Source organism: Bombus pascuorum, chromosome 10 (assembly GCF_905332965.1).
Source record: "Bombus pascuorum chromosome 10, iyBomPasc1.1, whole genome shotgun sequence".
Lineage (NCBI taxonomy): Eukaryota > Metazoa > Arthropoda > Insecta > Hymenoptera > Apidae > Bombus > Bombus pascuorum.
In genome coordinates, this window is record NC_083497.1 from 10,010,357 (window position 1) to 10,027,439 (window position 17,083).

The 17,083-nt window shown below is 35.2% G+C and overlaps 4 protein-coding genes across 4 annotated transcripts; all 4 read right to left on the bottom strand.

The window, feature by feature from the left end:
- Window positions 1–1,003: 1,003 nt before the first annotated feature.
- On the bottom strand, window positions 1,004–7,711 carry LOC132911394 (uncharacterized). Its single transcript, XM_060968015.1, has 10 exons — window positions 6,659–7,711; window positions 6,237–6,578; window positions 5,566–5,767; window positions 5,329–5,484; window positions 4,716–4,772; window positions 3,239–3,453; window positions 2,600–2,938; window positions 2,245–2,446; window positions 2,004–2,159; window positions 1,004–1,730 (listed from the first exon to the last, which is right to left on the bottom strand). The coding sequence occupies exons 1-10, from the start codon at window positions 7,018–7,020 to the stop codon at window positions 1,680–1,682; spliced, it is 2,082 nt and encodes a 693-aa protein (XP_060823998.1). The 5' UTR covers window positions 7,021–7,711; the 3' UTR covers window positions 1,004–1,679.
- Window positions 7,712–8,663: 952 nt separating this feature from the next.
- Window positions 8,664–9,263, bottom strand: LOC132911396 (uncharacterized). Its single transcript, XM_060968016.1, has 2 exons — window positions 8,904–9,263; window positions 8,664–8,858 (listed from the first exon to the last, which is right to left on the bottom strand). The coding sequence occupies exons 1-2, from the start codon at window positions 9,129–9,131 to the stop codon at window positions 8,664–8,666; spliced, it is 423 nt and encodes a 140-aa protein (XP_060823999.1). The 5' UTR covers window positions 9,132–9,263.
- A 1,836-nt stretch (window positions 9,264–11,099) lies between these two features.
- On the bottom strand, window positions 11,100–12,206 carry LOC132911442 (odorant receptor 4-like). Its single transcript, XM_060968052.1, has 3 exons — window positions 12,007–12,206; window positions 11,763–11,918; window positions 11,100–11,344 (listed from the first exon to the last, which is right to left on the bottom strand). The coding sequence occupies exons 1-3, from the start codon at window positions 12,199–12,201 to the stop codon at window positions 11,297–11,299; spliced, it is 399 nt and encodes a 132-aa protein (XP_060824035.1). The 5' UTR covers window positions 12,202–12,206; the 3' UTR covers window positions 11,100–11,296.
- A 2,236-nt stretch (window positions 12,207–14,442) lies between these two features.
- Window positions 14,443–16,706, bottom strand: LOC132911439 (putative odorant receptor 85d). The gene is made up of 3 exons (XM_060968048.1): window positions 16,510–16,706; window positions 16,271–16,426; window positions 14,443–14,740 (listed from the first exon to the last, which is right to left on the bottom strand). Exons 1-3 carry the CDS (start codon window positions 16,699–16,701, stop codon window positions 14,684–14,686), a joined length of 405 nt encoding a protein of 134 aa, XP_060824031.1. The 5' UTR covers window positions 16,702–16,706; the 3' UTR covers window positions 14,443–14,683.
- Between the last annotated feature and the right edge of the window lie 377 nt (window positions 16,707–17,083).

Consider the following 17,083-nt stretch of genomic DNA (forward strand, 5'->3'; position numbering starts at 1 on the left):
GTTTGATAAGTAGTGAAATATGTGCATTTGTGTTATATACACAGTAACAATTTTGCTCATTAAAAAGATTAAGAAGTAAGAAGGTTGTTGGACTAATGTTAATATTCAGTTTTATGAAAGAGTCAATTGCCCAAAGAATGGCTTCATTTTTATGGCGATCAGAAAAGATGGAAGAATGAGAAATGATTTATTGATGAATTAATTTGTGTGTCGTAAAAGTAGAACATGTTTACTAAATTTCATGTGAGTTTAGAGAAACATGGTTCTTTGATTTGCTTTATTGAAGCAAAGCATACGCAGAACAGCGAGGCTTTAGCAATCGAACAAGCGGAACATTCGATAGAGAGACGATCACAACGGTAATTACGAAACTATTTCTATGAAAATATTTCTTTTTAATGAAAATAGAATCGCTTTTACTTTCTGAAAATATACTGCAAGAGATATTCAGATACGTCAAGTATAGTACTTATAGTGCATTTTTTTATTATGTCTTCTCCTTACTATCATTTTCTATTTATTTAAGACGTAAAAATGGCCATTCATTTCAAATATTATTGAATAATATCACAAGAATTGCAAAATATAATAAAATCACTTCCCAATCATTCTTTTTGAAAAAATAAACATATACCAGGAATATCGTGTAGAGATTGTGGAAGAATAAATCGCAAATCATCTGGTTGAACACTGATAATTCCTTCGTAGTTAACAAATTATTATATAGACCCACGATCGCAAAAATTCTGTCGATTCGTTCAGGTTTATTAAAAAAAAAAAAAAAATAAGAAGTTCTCACGATATATCAGTAAAATGAAAATGAAAACTTTGGGGGATGTGGAGACACGGTATTACCGTCACTGGAATATTATCGCTGAAATCTTACATGTTTTTCTACATTTTATATTAGCTCTAATATTTGAATAAATTATTCAACAGGAATAAACTATTTAGGAACAGGAATGGGAATACTGTTTTTCACGAAGGGGGTGGAAAGCAGCCACATAACGACAGCAGCAAAAATGTCCACCGCATTATATGTATCGTTGAAGTGACAATTTTTTATTATCACGCACTTTTTTTATTTAAGTGACTCTTACTTCACTATACTAATAGGGATAGTAATTATATATAGAAATGATCGAAAATGTAGAAAAAACAGGCCTGTACACTACTCTTGAGCAACTCCTGTTCGAAGTTTGAAACGTGACTGATGATCGTAAAGTATCAATTCCCTCTTACTTCCTTTAATAGATTTATTTTCTACTGCAACTTACCCTTCGCTGATACGTATTATTATTTTAAAAATACACGATGACATTGTATGTATAACTACTGTTGAAATAATAATGGATCATCTGCGTACATGTTTTCTCCATGCGTCCCTTCAAATTATCCTCTGTTGCGAGCTGACGCGATGTAAATATTTACCTCCGATAGTGTTTGGTAAAACGGAACGACCGGCAGGTAGTTTCCATAAACTGGTTGAGAGAATTTTTACTGAAAAGTGGAGCATCGTATGCGTATGCTTTTCCAGGCAAGTATTTATGGATTAGCATTTCACGATATAAAGTTTATTGCTATGTACTCTACATGCCTCGGTACATTTGCAGAACGTACTCATCCGGAAAAATCCAAAGACATAATGTCAAGATCCGCTGCTCTTTCACTTCGTATCGTCATTTAGTTTGTTGCAACAAGTTAAAAACTGAGTATGAGGTTTTCATCAGCTGTAATAAAGAAGCAACCATTTTTGGATTGATTTTAAAATGTCGCATTATAAAGTCAGATGTAATACGTAGGCTTTTATCACGGTGTATCATTTCAATTTCTCTTTGATTACTTCCCTCTCGAGCTATGCGTTATTCGAAGAAAACGTGTGGCGAAAAATATACAAGGAAGAAAGTTCAGTTTGAAACGTGTTTTTTTAAGAGAAATAATTCGACAGATAATTATGCACGCTGATGAAAATGGAATATTTTATAATATATTTAAATACTAACCGCTACGAAAGAATCGATATTCAACGTTACCAGGTAGCCACTCGTAAATTCTATAGGATGTGTCGCTCGTGTCATGATCACTAAGAGAATCTTCTTTGTTTTCGTATCGCACGATGTCCAATTACTCTTAAATATCATGGCAGGCACCTGAAGGCTCTGCAGTGAAAAGATATTGCACGAAACATTTAACCAAAAATTGATATATTTATGTCTGTCTTGTTCTTCTACTTCGATAACGAACCTTCAATTTCACTTCGTTACTGAACCAACAATAATACAGTATCTGCGCTATAATGCGAATTAGGTAAAGCGACGCCTCCAGAAATTTAGAAAGCATCGTTATGTTGGTCATTCGGTAGAGATTAAAGCATAGCGTAAATGCGATCGTACAAAATTGCAAGAAAAGTATTATTTTGAATTTCTCGTTCACCGTTTTAGAGAATCTGTAGCAATTCAGCATATGCTTTGTTAGTAAGTTTTATTAAACCTGTTTGTTGTCCTTTTAAGCTGGTAAAATGTTCGATGTGTAATAAATTCGCACGTAAAGGCAAACGAACTTATTGCACAACATAATAGATGATAAATTCGACACGAACTTGTAAATTTGTTGATAATGTTTGACGCACTGCTTCGCCGAATAATTCGAGTCCTCCTCGATGTTTTTCAGACGTTCCTCGAGTATTTCGAACTGGCCGTTAATTTGAATCAGCAAGCCAGCGAATAGCGTGTCACTAGCAACGTTTTGACAAGAGCACAGCAACGAAGTGGCAACTTCGTAAGTGTAACTGAACGTGTATGGCAGCAGCTCCGAATAATCGTACGGTAACCAAGCTCGAAAGACTAGTTTTCTCTTCTTGAAGTCCGTGAGGAACGCTCTTACGAATATCCATATCGCAGCCACCTCCACCAGAATCGTGTAACAAATTGCGATTCGTCTGTAAGAATGTTAATTTCAATTGTCTAACGTTTTCATCCTTTGGAAAATTTCACTCACTGGCATACTGTTTCTTTCACATCAAACCCTTCCTGTCTATGTTAATTAAAATTACCACATTTTTCAACAGCATTTCTCTTATCTGACGACAAGCAGCGACAGAAAGAAATTAAACAGATATTTTTATTCAAATCTCTGTTGTTCGTGAATTCAAAAATTAATTTTGTCCCTGCCCGGGAAAATTTGAAAAATGTTCATTGTTTCTGACCCATTCTGAAAAGTAGTACGTATAGGTACTTACTCGTTTGTTTTGTTAAATTTCATTTGAATTTTCTCTTCTTCGTCGTTCATCGGCGAGAAAGGTTCGCGTCCGAGGCTCTCGATCAAAGATAAGATACTTTCACGATGCTTTAACATAATACTCAATTTGCAGCCGCTGACGAATACCACGAGAGTGATGTAAAAATTGTCACTGAATTGGTCTTGATTTTCCACATTTATAATTATATCTAAAATCTGAGCGGACACGAGAGATAATATTAGAAGCCACACGAACAACGTGTAAAATTTGTACAAAGATTTTGTGAACGGTGATGTCCACGAACTTGGTGGCAAACAACCGGCGATCGAAAGTAGAATACGTGAAAATTGTAGCGTGTGCACAGTCATTTTTATTGGAATTCATCGGCTAAAGCTGACGTAAAATACTTCTTTGCGTGTCCACTTGGGTTTTACATCGTTTCTAATTTGTTTATTGAAAAAGAAAATTTAGATAAAACGTAGTGATCGTTCACACCAATTATTTCGTCACAATAGAAAAATAAACCATTTACTTTATTAAAGTAAAATAAATAACTTCTTGTTGAAATAGTGAAACACAAATTGCATGAATACGAATGAGAGGAGTGTCGTGTGGAATATAATTCTAAACGTCTTCGATATCACTGGCTATCTCCGAATATCCACGAGTTCATATATCGTATTAATAAAACCCATATTCTTGCGGAACATTTACCCCATTGTAAAACGTTCTATATCATTATGTTTGTTAATGATGCAACGATACGACATACAGTATAATACCTCTGAAAACGTTGCAATAGCTTCGTCCCCTACTTCCTGGTTTCACATTTCTTATTAAAATTAGGTTTAACTACCTTGAAATCGTCATTTTACAGACCGTTGCGTCGTGCAGAGTCAGTCGTTCCAAGAACGATTATTTTTATTTCGAGAAGAAAAAAATGAACGAGGAAAGAAATGCAAATAGCTTCAACAACGACGTACTTCTATTACATCTGTGCTACTGTTTCTAAGCTTTATTGACGTGTATAATATAAGAACGCATTTAAACTAGATCGCATGCTAGTGTTTCACGTTATGTATTACTCTCGATTTAGAAGATGCTTCTTATTGTCCTGTATTGTTTTGTTGAAGCAAATTACACAACAAATGGAAAATCCTTCGGCATCTGATCGTAACTCGATAGAAAAATTTCGGTATAAATTTTTTGGTCTTTTCAATTGGTAGTCATCGAATCGGATTTACTCTGAAATTATTAAACATTCTTAGTAAAATAAGGTGGAAGATTATTCGCGAAAATCCCGCTGTTATAACCTGAACCTCACTTGAGTGTTTGAAATTTATTGTGCTTGCATGGTACATAATTTACTGCGCTGTTTCAATAATTCGTTTTTTGTTTCCTCTATCATAATTCTCCCATTGTGTGACGAAGGAACGAAAGGATACGCTAAGGCCACTAATTCTCCGCACACGGTCTACCGCGACGACTTATTCTGTACCAGCATGTTATACGCCGAGTAAGTAGCTTTCATCAACTACGACAAACGAGGCACTTTATAAAACACAATTTTAGTAAACCGCGAAATAAGTATGTTTTTGGAAAAAGAATGTAACATTTGTCGTCAACATCAATGAATGTTATCTCACATTCGGCAATCAACGTAAGATTATTTTGTAGAATATTTACAGTATCATTCCGTGTATCTATTATTTCGAGAACAAAAATTGGAAGGTATGAGAAGTCTAATCGCGTGATTTTACATTATTAGCTTATTGCAATAAGCTATATTAATCCAAGTGTATCAGAATTTTTTGTAATATTTTTCGAATTAGTATCGTTTCTCATTAATTGAGGTCTACATTCAATACGTGCACTGAATTTTCATTGTTAATTGATAATTTTTAAGCAATGACCACCTATTACAAAGGATAGAACAGTTTGGAAGATTGTCATATTTGAGTCAATTATACAAAAATTAGACAAAATTGGGGGAACTTTTTTTCCCAAATCAACGGCAAATTACTCAGTTTACCGAGTATTGTTTTTAGTCTACGTTTGTACAAATAATGTATTTTTATATAGATACTGACACCTTTGAAAGATTCCAAGTTCATTGGTAAAATATAGGCGCTTGTAATCTCAACAGGCGTCATTGAACGTGCCATGATTATCACAAGCATCTTCCTGGCGTCGTTGCTCAAATTTGGCCAATCGCTATTATATACCATATTAGAAATATCGAGGCTCTGCAGAGATAAAAGGTCCACAAATTATTGATTTAAGAAGAAACGACAGCTCGTATTATATCTACGTGTGTATCTATCTACCTTTACTTTCGCTGCATCTCCGAACCAACAAAAATAAAAAGTTTGAATTAAGGCGGAAAACATGAACGATGTCCATCCTATTAATTGCAAAGTGTCCTTTGTTTCTGTTAGTTGATAAAGGGTAAAGCATATCGCGACTGCGCTTACCATATATTGCACGAACATCATTTTGTTAAAAAAATTGTTTACTATTTCGGCGAACCTGAAATAATTGAGATAAGTGTTATTTCACTGTTTTCTTTAATTGAAGATTTCGGGTAAGAAAAGTGACAAATCACATTTCCCACTTTGTGACAGCTGAACATTGTTAAAATCCAGTGTTGTCGATTAATCCCGCCGTATCAAAATTTCTTTTTACTGATTTTTGAGACACGATATATGTATATTTATCAACCCCCTTCTTCGTTTCTAAAATTTTGTTGTAGTTGTCAAAATATTGTTAATACCTTTGGTTTCCTCGGAACATAGCCAATTATGTCTTTCGACCTAACAGGCTCTTCTGTTCAACTATTCTAAGTTAAAATATTTCTTTTCAGTCGCAAAATAAAAAATTAATAAAGATACAACTTATTTCGGTTTCTCCCTTAACCTTCAATTAGCTTCGTTAGTTTGTTACTTTCATTAATAGCAATTACTTTCATTAATTAAATAAAAACACACAGGTAACAAACCTGAATATTGTATTATGGTGCCGAATGCAGTTTTTTAACGATTGAATTTCATTTCCTTCGATATTGTGCAGGCGATTCATCAACATCTCGAATTGACAACAGATGTGAAGCAACAGGCCAGCGAATAACGTGTCGAACATACTGACACCAATGGCTATGATCATTAAACCCACGAACTGATAAGTGAACGTCATGGAAAACGCAAACCACGAGGAAGTGAAGTCGAAAAGAAACCAAGCGCGGAACATCAATTTTTTCAATTTAAAGTCACTGATTAATGTCGTTCCTATGAGAGCAAGCGCACAAAATATGACTTGGATCGTATAAAACATCGCGACTTTTCTAAAAAAAAAAGGAAAAAAATGATATTTTAAATAATTTCCTTACAACTATACATATTGTAGCGAACAGAAAGAACTTACTCGATTAGATTGTCATATCTCGCGTGAATTTCTACTTCTCCACTGTTCTCTGGCACAAAGGGCTTCTTCTTGAGTATATCCAACATATTTACGATAGTTTTTCGCCCTATGACTAAGCTCACAAGTTTGCAACTCGTAATAAGTGCCGTGACAGTTATGCCAAAATTCTCACTCAAGTCGTCCTGCGTTTCCACGTTGAGGCAAATGTCTATGATTAGCGTGAGGGAGTAGCTCCACATGTACGCCGTCACGAAAACCGTATATAAATTATAGAGAAAGCGTTTCATCGGAGACTTCAACGTGGGCGGTAGAAAATATCCGCTGGCGATAAAAAGTTTGAATGTCCATCGTAGTACGTGCATTTTCAATATTTGCGGTGTAATTTGTCTTACTTAACACTTCGTGTTAGGAAAGATCGAACGATCAAGCACCTTCGAACAGTTTAGGTCTTATACTATCAGTCTTCGCAATGATCACTAGGAGGATTTTCTTACGGTATATTTTAATTCATCAAAAGAAAAAGTTATTTCCAATGAAACGTAGCATTGAAGATGAGAACATGAAAATAAAGATTATCTTTGAAGTAAGTGTATCGTTCGAAGCATTAGATGCTACTAATAACCGTAAGGAAATGAAATGTTTCGCTGTCTTAAATGGGATAGTTCCCTCTTGGAATTCACCCCCGCGTAATTATCGTTATTATCGATGTCACCGCGCTACGACGATGCAAGAAGTTACATTTTTAAAAACTACTATTATAGAGTGACTCTCTCTATTTTTCATTTCCAGCTTCCGTTTACTTCATTGGATTGAAATATAGATGCTGTGATGGCACTAAACGACATAGCGTGTGTCATTTAACCGACGAGTTACGTTCTAATTGATTGATTACCTTGAACTCGGCATCGTCGAGAGTAATTACATTTTTAATGACGACGTTTCCACTGTTTCTAACGTGCAATTATATTACTGCCCGCTTGTGTACTTTTTATCGCCAGCTTATACGCGTTTAGTTACGTTTCAAGAATCGAACAGGGAAGACAATTTTTAATTATGGTTGCTTGTAGGATAGAATACCGGACGATTCAGTGAATAGAGGGGAAGATAAATTGAGGTAGGATTATTTGTGTCAGTGGCATATTAATGTCAAGCTAATCTATTTTCTTTCTCACTTATTTATGACAAATTTTCGTGCTAACTGTAGTTAGAAATAACTAATTGGACTCATTGTCAGATGTTTGATAGGCAGTGAAATATGTCATATATTGTATGTCTATTATGTATATACTATTTTTATATCTACCTTGACTGATTAGAAAGTACGACGCTCGTTTAACTAATGTTGACATTTCTAATTTTATCAGAGTGCTAATTAGGCAAACAATGGTTTCGATTTTTATTGCGAGCAAAAGAAAAAGCAGGACGGGAAATTACATACTGATTTATTGATGTGTGTCATAAAAAAAAGAACATTTGTATTAGTTTGCATGTGAGTAGTCCATGTTTCGTATTACACTCGGATTAAAATACGATGGTTCTTAGTCGCTTAGTTTGCTTTGTTGAAGCAAATTGTACGCTGAGTAGGAAGTCTTCAGCAGCTGTCACAAACAAAACATTCGATAGAGAGACGATTATTAAAGTAATAGCGAAACTATTTCTGTGAAAATATTTCTTTCTAATGGTAGCAGAATCCCCTTGACAGTATAGTCCAAGATCCAAGCAAGTCAAATATGGTACTAGAATTCTTTATCTTTGCTTGTCTTGCGAGTTTGACTTCCATTTACGTTACGAGATAGTACAATAACTTTACAACTTACACGTAAACAGGAACACATACGCGCTAAAGCAGAATGATAGACGTAAAAATGTCCATTTGTCTCAAAGATTATTGGACAATGTGGCAAGAATTGGAAAATATAATAAAATCACCTTCCAATCGTTTCTTTTCATTGGTATCATTAATTAAAAATTAATGATTTTCTGAGTTCGTCGTTTTATTACACTGTCAAAGGGTTAAAGCGTTACTTGTTTCTTTGATACTGACTATAGCGAAAGATTCGAGGTTCATGGAGATGACATGGCAACTAGTGAATTCGATAGGTTCTAACGCGCGTCTCGTGATCAGTAAAAGAATCTTCTTCGAGCTGTCGTTTAAAAATGGTAGATTACTTTCCAGCACCGCGTTAGGAATTTCCAGACTCTATAGAACGGAAATATTTGAAATTGTAATATCTCGCAATTTGGCCTCTAGCAAGATCATTAGATCACAAGTAAAACGTACCTTCAGTTTGACTTCGTTGCCGTACCAGCAGTAGTAGAATACCTGCATGAGCAGACACAACGTGTAGGTCGCTGTTTCCATAAATTTTGGGCCAAATTCCATCACCGACAATCGATAGAGATTGAAACACACGGCTCCGGTGCTTATCAAAAATTGCATCGACATGATCATTTTGAAGTTATCGTTCACCATCGATGCGAATCTGTAATTTGTTTCCCCAGATACGTAATCATGTATTTCGAAAGTCTGCTCATTTATGAAAAATACATGTAGAAATACAGAAATATTTTTTATTCAAAGGAATCTATTTAAAAATTTTGCTTTCCAGGGGATTCTGAAAATTAATTGCTTAATATCTAGGTAACTTTGCGAAGGGAAAAAGGTTCTAATGAACGAAGACTGAGAAATTTGCTTATATTTACTTATATAGTAACATAATATTAAAACAAACTTGTATATGCGGTGATGATGATGTGCACAGAATTTCGCCGAGTAATTTTTATCCGTCGTAATGTTTTTCATACGGTGTTCAAGGATCTCGAATTGGCAATAAATGTGAATCAGTATACCGCTGAACAAACAATCGCAAACGATGTTGAAATTCGTGCTGAACATCGTGGCCAGGATCTGGTGAATAAAGCTAAGAAGAAAGAGAAGCGGTGAATCGTAGTCATAAGGTATCCAGGCTCGAAATTTCAGTCTTCCACGTCTGAAGTCTGTAAGAAATGCGCCTATCCATAGCCAGATCACGAAGAAGTGAAGTACAAACGAGTAAGCTTTGGAGTTCCATCTATAAATGTAATACAATTAATTCTACCATTGACGTTTTACAAATACAGCGAAACCTCGATTATCTGCATTTTAATCATGGCACGCTATTCGAATAATTGAATTTTCTGGACAATCGAATAAATTTGTTTTCGCTTGAATAAAAGAACATTTACTCTTGTGCTGCTTTACAAATATTACATAGAAGCAAACGCTTTTAAACTGTTTCATAAATATCGATATTAAACGAAAACAAAAATTTTTAAATAAAAATGTAATAATTTCTCTCAATTTCTACTCTCGTTTCTCGATTTTTCCGACAAGGGATCATTCTCAAATCTTTCATTAATCGAGGCTCGACTGCTATTTTAATCTTTATCGTACTATAACTACAGTACCAACTTACTCGATTCGTTCCTCGAATTTCGTTCGAATTTCAATCTCTTCGTCGTTCACAGGTGCGAAAGGTTCCTCTAACAAAACGCCCATTAAGATTTCAATATTTCCTCGATAAATTAGTAGCACGAGAGCCTTGCAACAGCTGGAGAAGAGAACCAGCGTTACGTACAAATTTTCACTAAAATCATCTTGATTATCCACGTTGATGACAAGATCCAGAATCAGGGAAGTTTCGAAACTGAAGAGCAACAGCAACACGACGATCGTGTAAGCATTGTACAAAACTCTTTTCCATAAATATTTCCACGTGGACGGTCGTGTAAGACCGGTCAGAGTAAAAAGCGCGAATGTCCAACGTAAAGTGTGCATTTCGAATTTTTCTAAACTTTGTTTCTTATAATCCTCGATGTGCTTACAAACGTCAAATAATTCTAATAATAAAAAATAATAATTGAAAGCAATATTGTACGCGTTCGTAGAAGCGAATTAATACATTACAAGTTTTTACACATTTGTGGGAAATTTAAACACGAAAAAATGCAGAAATATGCGAAAAAAATCTCTATAAGTCTCATTCCTTCAGTTGTTTTCATAACAATATGAATTTAAATAAATATCCACAAAGTATATTCCGATCGGTCAATTCTTTGCCGAAAGATATTACCAATAACGCAGTACCTAAATACTAGATCGAGTTGGTTCAAATGCACCAGTTAATTGTCAGAACTGTACCTTTAGATTTTACCTTGGAAACCACTATCTTCGGTTACAAAGTACGCAGTCGCGCAATTACTTTTGCAACAGATACAAAACAAGATACCGATAATTCTATGTCTTGCTGTTTCCCCTTTCTTTTTTCAACGTGAATTCACGATACACGTTGTTAATGTCGATGGCGATATTGACGGCGGTTTGCTTGAAATATAAATGATCAGCGTGTAGAATGGAACGCGATGGTCGTTATCCATAGATAAATATTTAAAAGGTGTCCAGGCTTCTTCGAGAGAAGAAAAGAGAAATTAATGATAAAGGAGGAAAGAGTTCCGTTATAAACGTAACGCTCCTGTATATTATTTATTGTTTCGTTTATTCCTCTCACATACTCTACATTCCTCCATTGCGTGTGTCCATGAAAGGGTCGTGCCTCTATTCGTCTCGCGAGAAGCTGCTGCTTGGCTCGCTAACCTCTGCTACATACCTTGCAGCAGATTGTACGCCGAATAAGAAGTTTTCAACAACTGCGACAAAGAGAATTTCGTATGATGGTATGAAACACAGATTATACGTTGATGATAAAACTATCGAACCAGTCGGAACGTCTGGTATCGAATTTCTCATTTTTGCAATTACTGGAAATATGAAGTATATTATTGGTAATATCAATGTCTACTTTTATTGGAAAAGGAACATGTTACGTATATTGGTTCTTGCGTTTTTTACTTTACAGGGAGAATTGAAATTTTCGTGTTTAATTCATTTTTACTTCTTTATGACACTTCATCTGGAAAAAATATCTAATAAGATGAAAAAGTTTTTAATTTCGCAATTCGTATGGGTAGAAAACTATGTGATAGACTTATCTGATTTTTTAGCGATCATTAGATAATAAGGAAGCGTCAGTCAGTCAAAAAAAAAGTCGATTCTTTCCATACTAACGATCACGAACGACTTGAGATTCATCGTCACCACGTGAACACTAGTCATTTGTATGGGAGATCTCGCGCGCATCATGATCATTAACAAGTCCCGTTTAGTGGTTTCCTTGAGCGCCAGCCAGTCGATTTCGAAAATCATATTGGAAATTTCGAGGCTCTAAATGAAGAACAGACAACGTTATTAGAAAGATTTAACAAAGGAAGATTAAACCAAACGATAGTTGTGTTATCGTTAAGGGAAATACCTTCAGCTCAACTTCGTTGCCGTACCAACATAAAATGTATATCTGTGTTAACATACAGCTGCTGAACATAATTATTTTCACAATCATCTCGAGCGAGACATTCGTTCCCGTTAAGATGTAAAGATTCATGCATATCGTCAGCGTGCTCACTGCGAACTGAACGAAAATCATCAGTTTAAACTCTTCGTTTATCATGGTGGCGAATCTGCAATTGTTTCGTCGACGAACGAATTACGAAATATATGATATTATTTTATAGATTATCGAAAATGAATATTATTCCTCGACATCGGTAATCCCTTAACTGTGCAACGAGCTTTTAGCTTACTCGCTAAATATTGAATACAAAAGTTGAAATGATAAATCACGTAAATTCTATAAATGGAGATTTTTAACGTAGGAAAGTTGATTATACGTAGAATGATAATAATTGTATCGCGAAACTTAAAGAAATCGTCTTATATGAATTGTACGTTGTAAATTACGATATTTTATTCAGTTAAGGGAGTAGAAGAAAATGAAACGCTCAAATACAGGGTATACCGTACCGATAGATGCGATTGTGATAACGAATGCACAGTTTGCAATCATTCGTGCCTTGTTTGATCTTCTTCAAGCGATATCCAAAGATTTCGATCTGACTGCAGACGAACATCAACAACGTCCATATGAGACTATCGCAGGCAACGTGCAGCAGACCATTGTAGGCATGAATTAAAATTTGTTGACTGTAGATGAAGCTATAGGTGGCTGTCGAAGTATGGTTCCAAGGTAACCACATTCGAAACGCTAGCTTGTGACTTTCGCCTTTGTACAATGCACCGAGCAATGTTAATACCGACATTATCACCACTGACGATTCAACTAGAAGTGCGTAATAAAACGCGTTCGATCTGTGGCGATTCGTAAGGTGATAGGTAATGACACGTGGAATATATCTATCTTTATTGATAATTATATATACGTGAATGATATAGAAAATTATATCGTAGGAACTAAGAGCAAATTTATTGAAAATGATTGGGGCGTCGAGAGCAAAGCGAACTAAGTTCGGTACGCAACAGAATCAATAATTCTCTGTCTAAAATACACGTATTTGTATTCGTTATAATGTAAGGTATTCTTTGATTTGAAAAAATTAATTCTTCCTCTTTTGTATGATTTAATAACGTTCATTGGAATCTATGAAAACTGTAAAGTTACATTCACAAAAAAGAAAGAAATGTTTGGTACACTTTTGCTCTCAATACCAAGATTATATTATGTACAATATTTACCTGGCATGTCTTTCACACTTTTCTCGAATCTCGATCTCTTCCTTCGTCTCTGGCTGAAAAGGTGTGTTCTCCAGCATATCCGTTATGACGATGATATTCTTACGATTGGACAATATACTGTACATCTTGAGACACGAAATGAAAAACGTCAGAGTTAGGTAAATATTGTCGCAGAACTCATCTAAGGTCTCCACGATAAATATTAGATCGATGAATTGACAAATTGAGCCACCATACACCAACAGTATCACGTAATAACGGTAGACGGTGTACGCAACATTTTTTAATGGCGATAGCAACGGCGGTCGCCAACAGGCGCATATTATCAAAAAACGATATGTCAATCGTAACAGATGCATCGCTCAGTTTTTAAAATTTCTGCACCGATTGCTCCTTCCTATAGATATTTTCGTATCTTTAAATTTCTGCACTAATATATTTCTCTTCTTCGCCTCTGACGTTTCTAATCATCGTCCGATGATTTCTTGAAAAGCAAAGTTTCCTGTGAAAATAACGATTGTTTGGAAATAATAGTAAATTTTAATAGACGTTTTAATTGATATAGAGATTAGCTTCTGAAAATAATAACAAAGTATCCGATCGACACGAGTGTTTCTTTTTAACACTTGCTTGAAAGAACTTTTCCTTACAATAGCCGAAGACCGTTGATATTATTTGGTACGGTATGCTGACAAACTGGAAATATAACAGAAGAAAGAGACGAATGTCGACGAAATGCGTTGTCGTATAATATATTTAATAGCGTGCGACAATGTATAGACACGGAATATCGATACGTATCGCACGAAGATTATCGTTTATAAAACTTCCCCCTTTCTGGTGCATGGACTATATTATTATTGTACTTCCAGGCAAATGCATGGAAAACGTCCAGAAGGAATTTAAAATTCCTCGCAACTATTTATTTTCGAGTCTTTTGAATTTATATCATCTTATGCATAAAACAACAAGTTCAAATATTTAACGACTGGCAAGCGGAGAAACTGAACAGATGCCATAGACATAGAATGGAATAGAACATAGACATTTCTTTTATTTCGACAAAAAAACGTTCACGAGTATCGATAGGAATTTCATTTTGGAAGGAAAAGAGGACGAGAGAATATGAAACAGGCTTCGTATAAAGGTAAGTTGAATTTTAGTATCTTTAGCGTGGCAATTGCATGATTTACATATCGTTGGACAGATTTCATTGTATTAGCGTTTCTTGAAGGTAACACGTAAAAATTAGCATCGATCGTCTCCTGCGGAAAGGTGTGCAATATTGTTCGAATTCCACATTTTTAATTTCGACATTTAAAAAACTTCGAATTCCAAAAATTCAACGCGTCTGTTTGCCTGTGACGATCAGTTTTAATTTTTACGAAGATCTTCGTATTTTAAGATTCTTTCGTCCTTTGGAGCAAATTGTACGTCGAATATGACATCTTCAGTATCTGTAAGAAACGTAAACGAATTAATAAATCAATAAAATCCTTGATTTGTGAGACACGTGTCTATACTGATTCACAAAAGTATTTGGACATTTACAATTAGTATAGAAATATTTTATAATAAATAAATATTTTATAAAAAAATATTTATTTTAAGACTTGGGTCAGGGACGTGTAATGAATCTTCACCGGAGTTATTCATCGTTGTCACGCAATCGAGGTAGCGTTTATTAACGCAAGTATGGATGTTGCAAGATTGGCAAGTGGCCGCTGTAATTAAACACTGATGACAATGACCCTAGGTTCGATAACGAATCCGCGGTCAACGGGATAACAGATGTACTTTGTCCCAAAGTCTAAGTCGGACTCGACTTACTTCTCGCGATACAAGGATTACTTGACTAACTCTTTATTGAAACGTGGACTATTCACCGATCGTACGGGCACTAGGTAACTGACTGATGAGACTGCAAGAAAAGGAATGACTTTCCGTCATGATGACGCTGCAGAGGAAAACTATGATGGGGTATGCCTAAGGGCACGAGATCATCGGATTCGTCGAGGAAAGCCTCCGCTCGGAAGGTAAGGGAAATGGACGTTGCTGTTAATTGGTTAATTTCTATGTTGATGGTTAGAAAAGGGTGCTAGTCGCCCTAAAAGAGAGAGTTCCTAGCGGGAAGCGTCGTACGTGAGGAAAGCAGATCTCCCGTATCTTCCCGCAATAGGTGACAGATTTACTGGCTGATAGAATAAAGACTGTTTGTCAATTTGAAGGTCCTTAGTTAACTAAATCCCAAGATTTATAGCGGGTCCTCAGGCTAGCTGAACACGTACTGTGAATGATGCATCGATATCTGGCGATCATCTTGCCCGAAGAATAGGGTCTGTGTGTGGCGAGTTGGAATGTTTGCTGTTAAGTGTCGGTACGGCTAATTATTTAAAGGAGAGCTATGCAATTCTATACCACTGTTAGGTGAAACGTTCATCCCGTAACCGCGGCTACGTTGTCGCCTCGAGCCTAAGCTCATTATCTCAAGTCTCGAACAATTGTATTTGGGTTATTTTGTAAAGGCTACAGTATTGGGGGTTCTCCAAGGAATTCCAACGGGAGGGGGGCGGTGTCCTTTCATCTCCGACATATATATATATATATATATATATATATATATATATAGAAAACTTTATGGAATTTTTGTTTGAAACTCTGTGAACATTTATGTAAATTCATATCTTTAGAAACATTGTTAAATAAATGGAACATAGGTAGAACACTGTTTTACTTGCCAGATGTACATTATATGTAAAGAGTATTATACTTTGAACATTTTGCATACTTTCACAAATTATGTGCATTCTGTGCACTTATACGCATAAATGTATAAAAATCCGCAATTTAATGATCACCACTAGTCACAACTCATCTCCTCAATTTCAAAATGTTTTTTGTAACATACGTAATATGTTCATAGCAGGTTCCTATAGTAGATATCCAAATACTTTCATGACTATATATATTTAATTCTATGTACTAACGTCCACGAAAGTTTTCAAGTCCATCGTAAATATGTAGGCACAGGTCAATTCGATCGGTTTCGTGGCTCTTCTCATTACGTTTATCAAACTCTTCTTGCTGCTATTATCAAAGGATATCCAATCCACCTCAAAGATTGCATTCGCAACCTCGACACTCTATTGTTTCGCATATCGTCGAATTATAATCCATAGTCGAGCACCTTTAATTTTATCAGATAACTCGGTTCAATGAAATTTACCTTTAATTTGAGCTGATTTCCATACCAGCAATAGAAGAAGACCTGTGTCATCATGCAGGTCAGGTATAGGACGAATTGCACATATTTGGAGTTCACTGGCGCGTTTGACAATTCGTACAGGATAAAACAAACCACGAAGGTGCTCGATAGAAGTTGAACACCTATTATTTCTTGAAACTTCTGCTGTATCATCGAAACGTATCTGCGCTTAAACATAACGCGAATGTAAGATTTGTTTGAAGAAGATTTTATGAAGAAATAAAAATACACTTGTACGATGTTGGTTAAATACGAGAAAAATGTCTTATGATTTACAAAAGTTTAATATATACTGCGCCTAAATTTTATAATAAGATTTTTTCGATAGTAGATGCATAAATATATACTTAACTAAATATCGTATGTTTACGCGCCTAATGTAGGGGGTAGAACAATTAATACTCTCTGTTACGATTTTCATTAAAATTAAATTACAATTTTAATGCTCGATATGAAAGTATATCATTTTTTATCTTTTATCTTTTCTCCATAAAATGCTAAAGTCAGCTTGTATGTATTAAATGGCAATGTACAT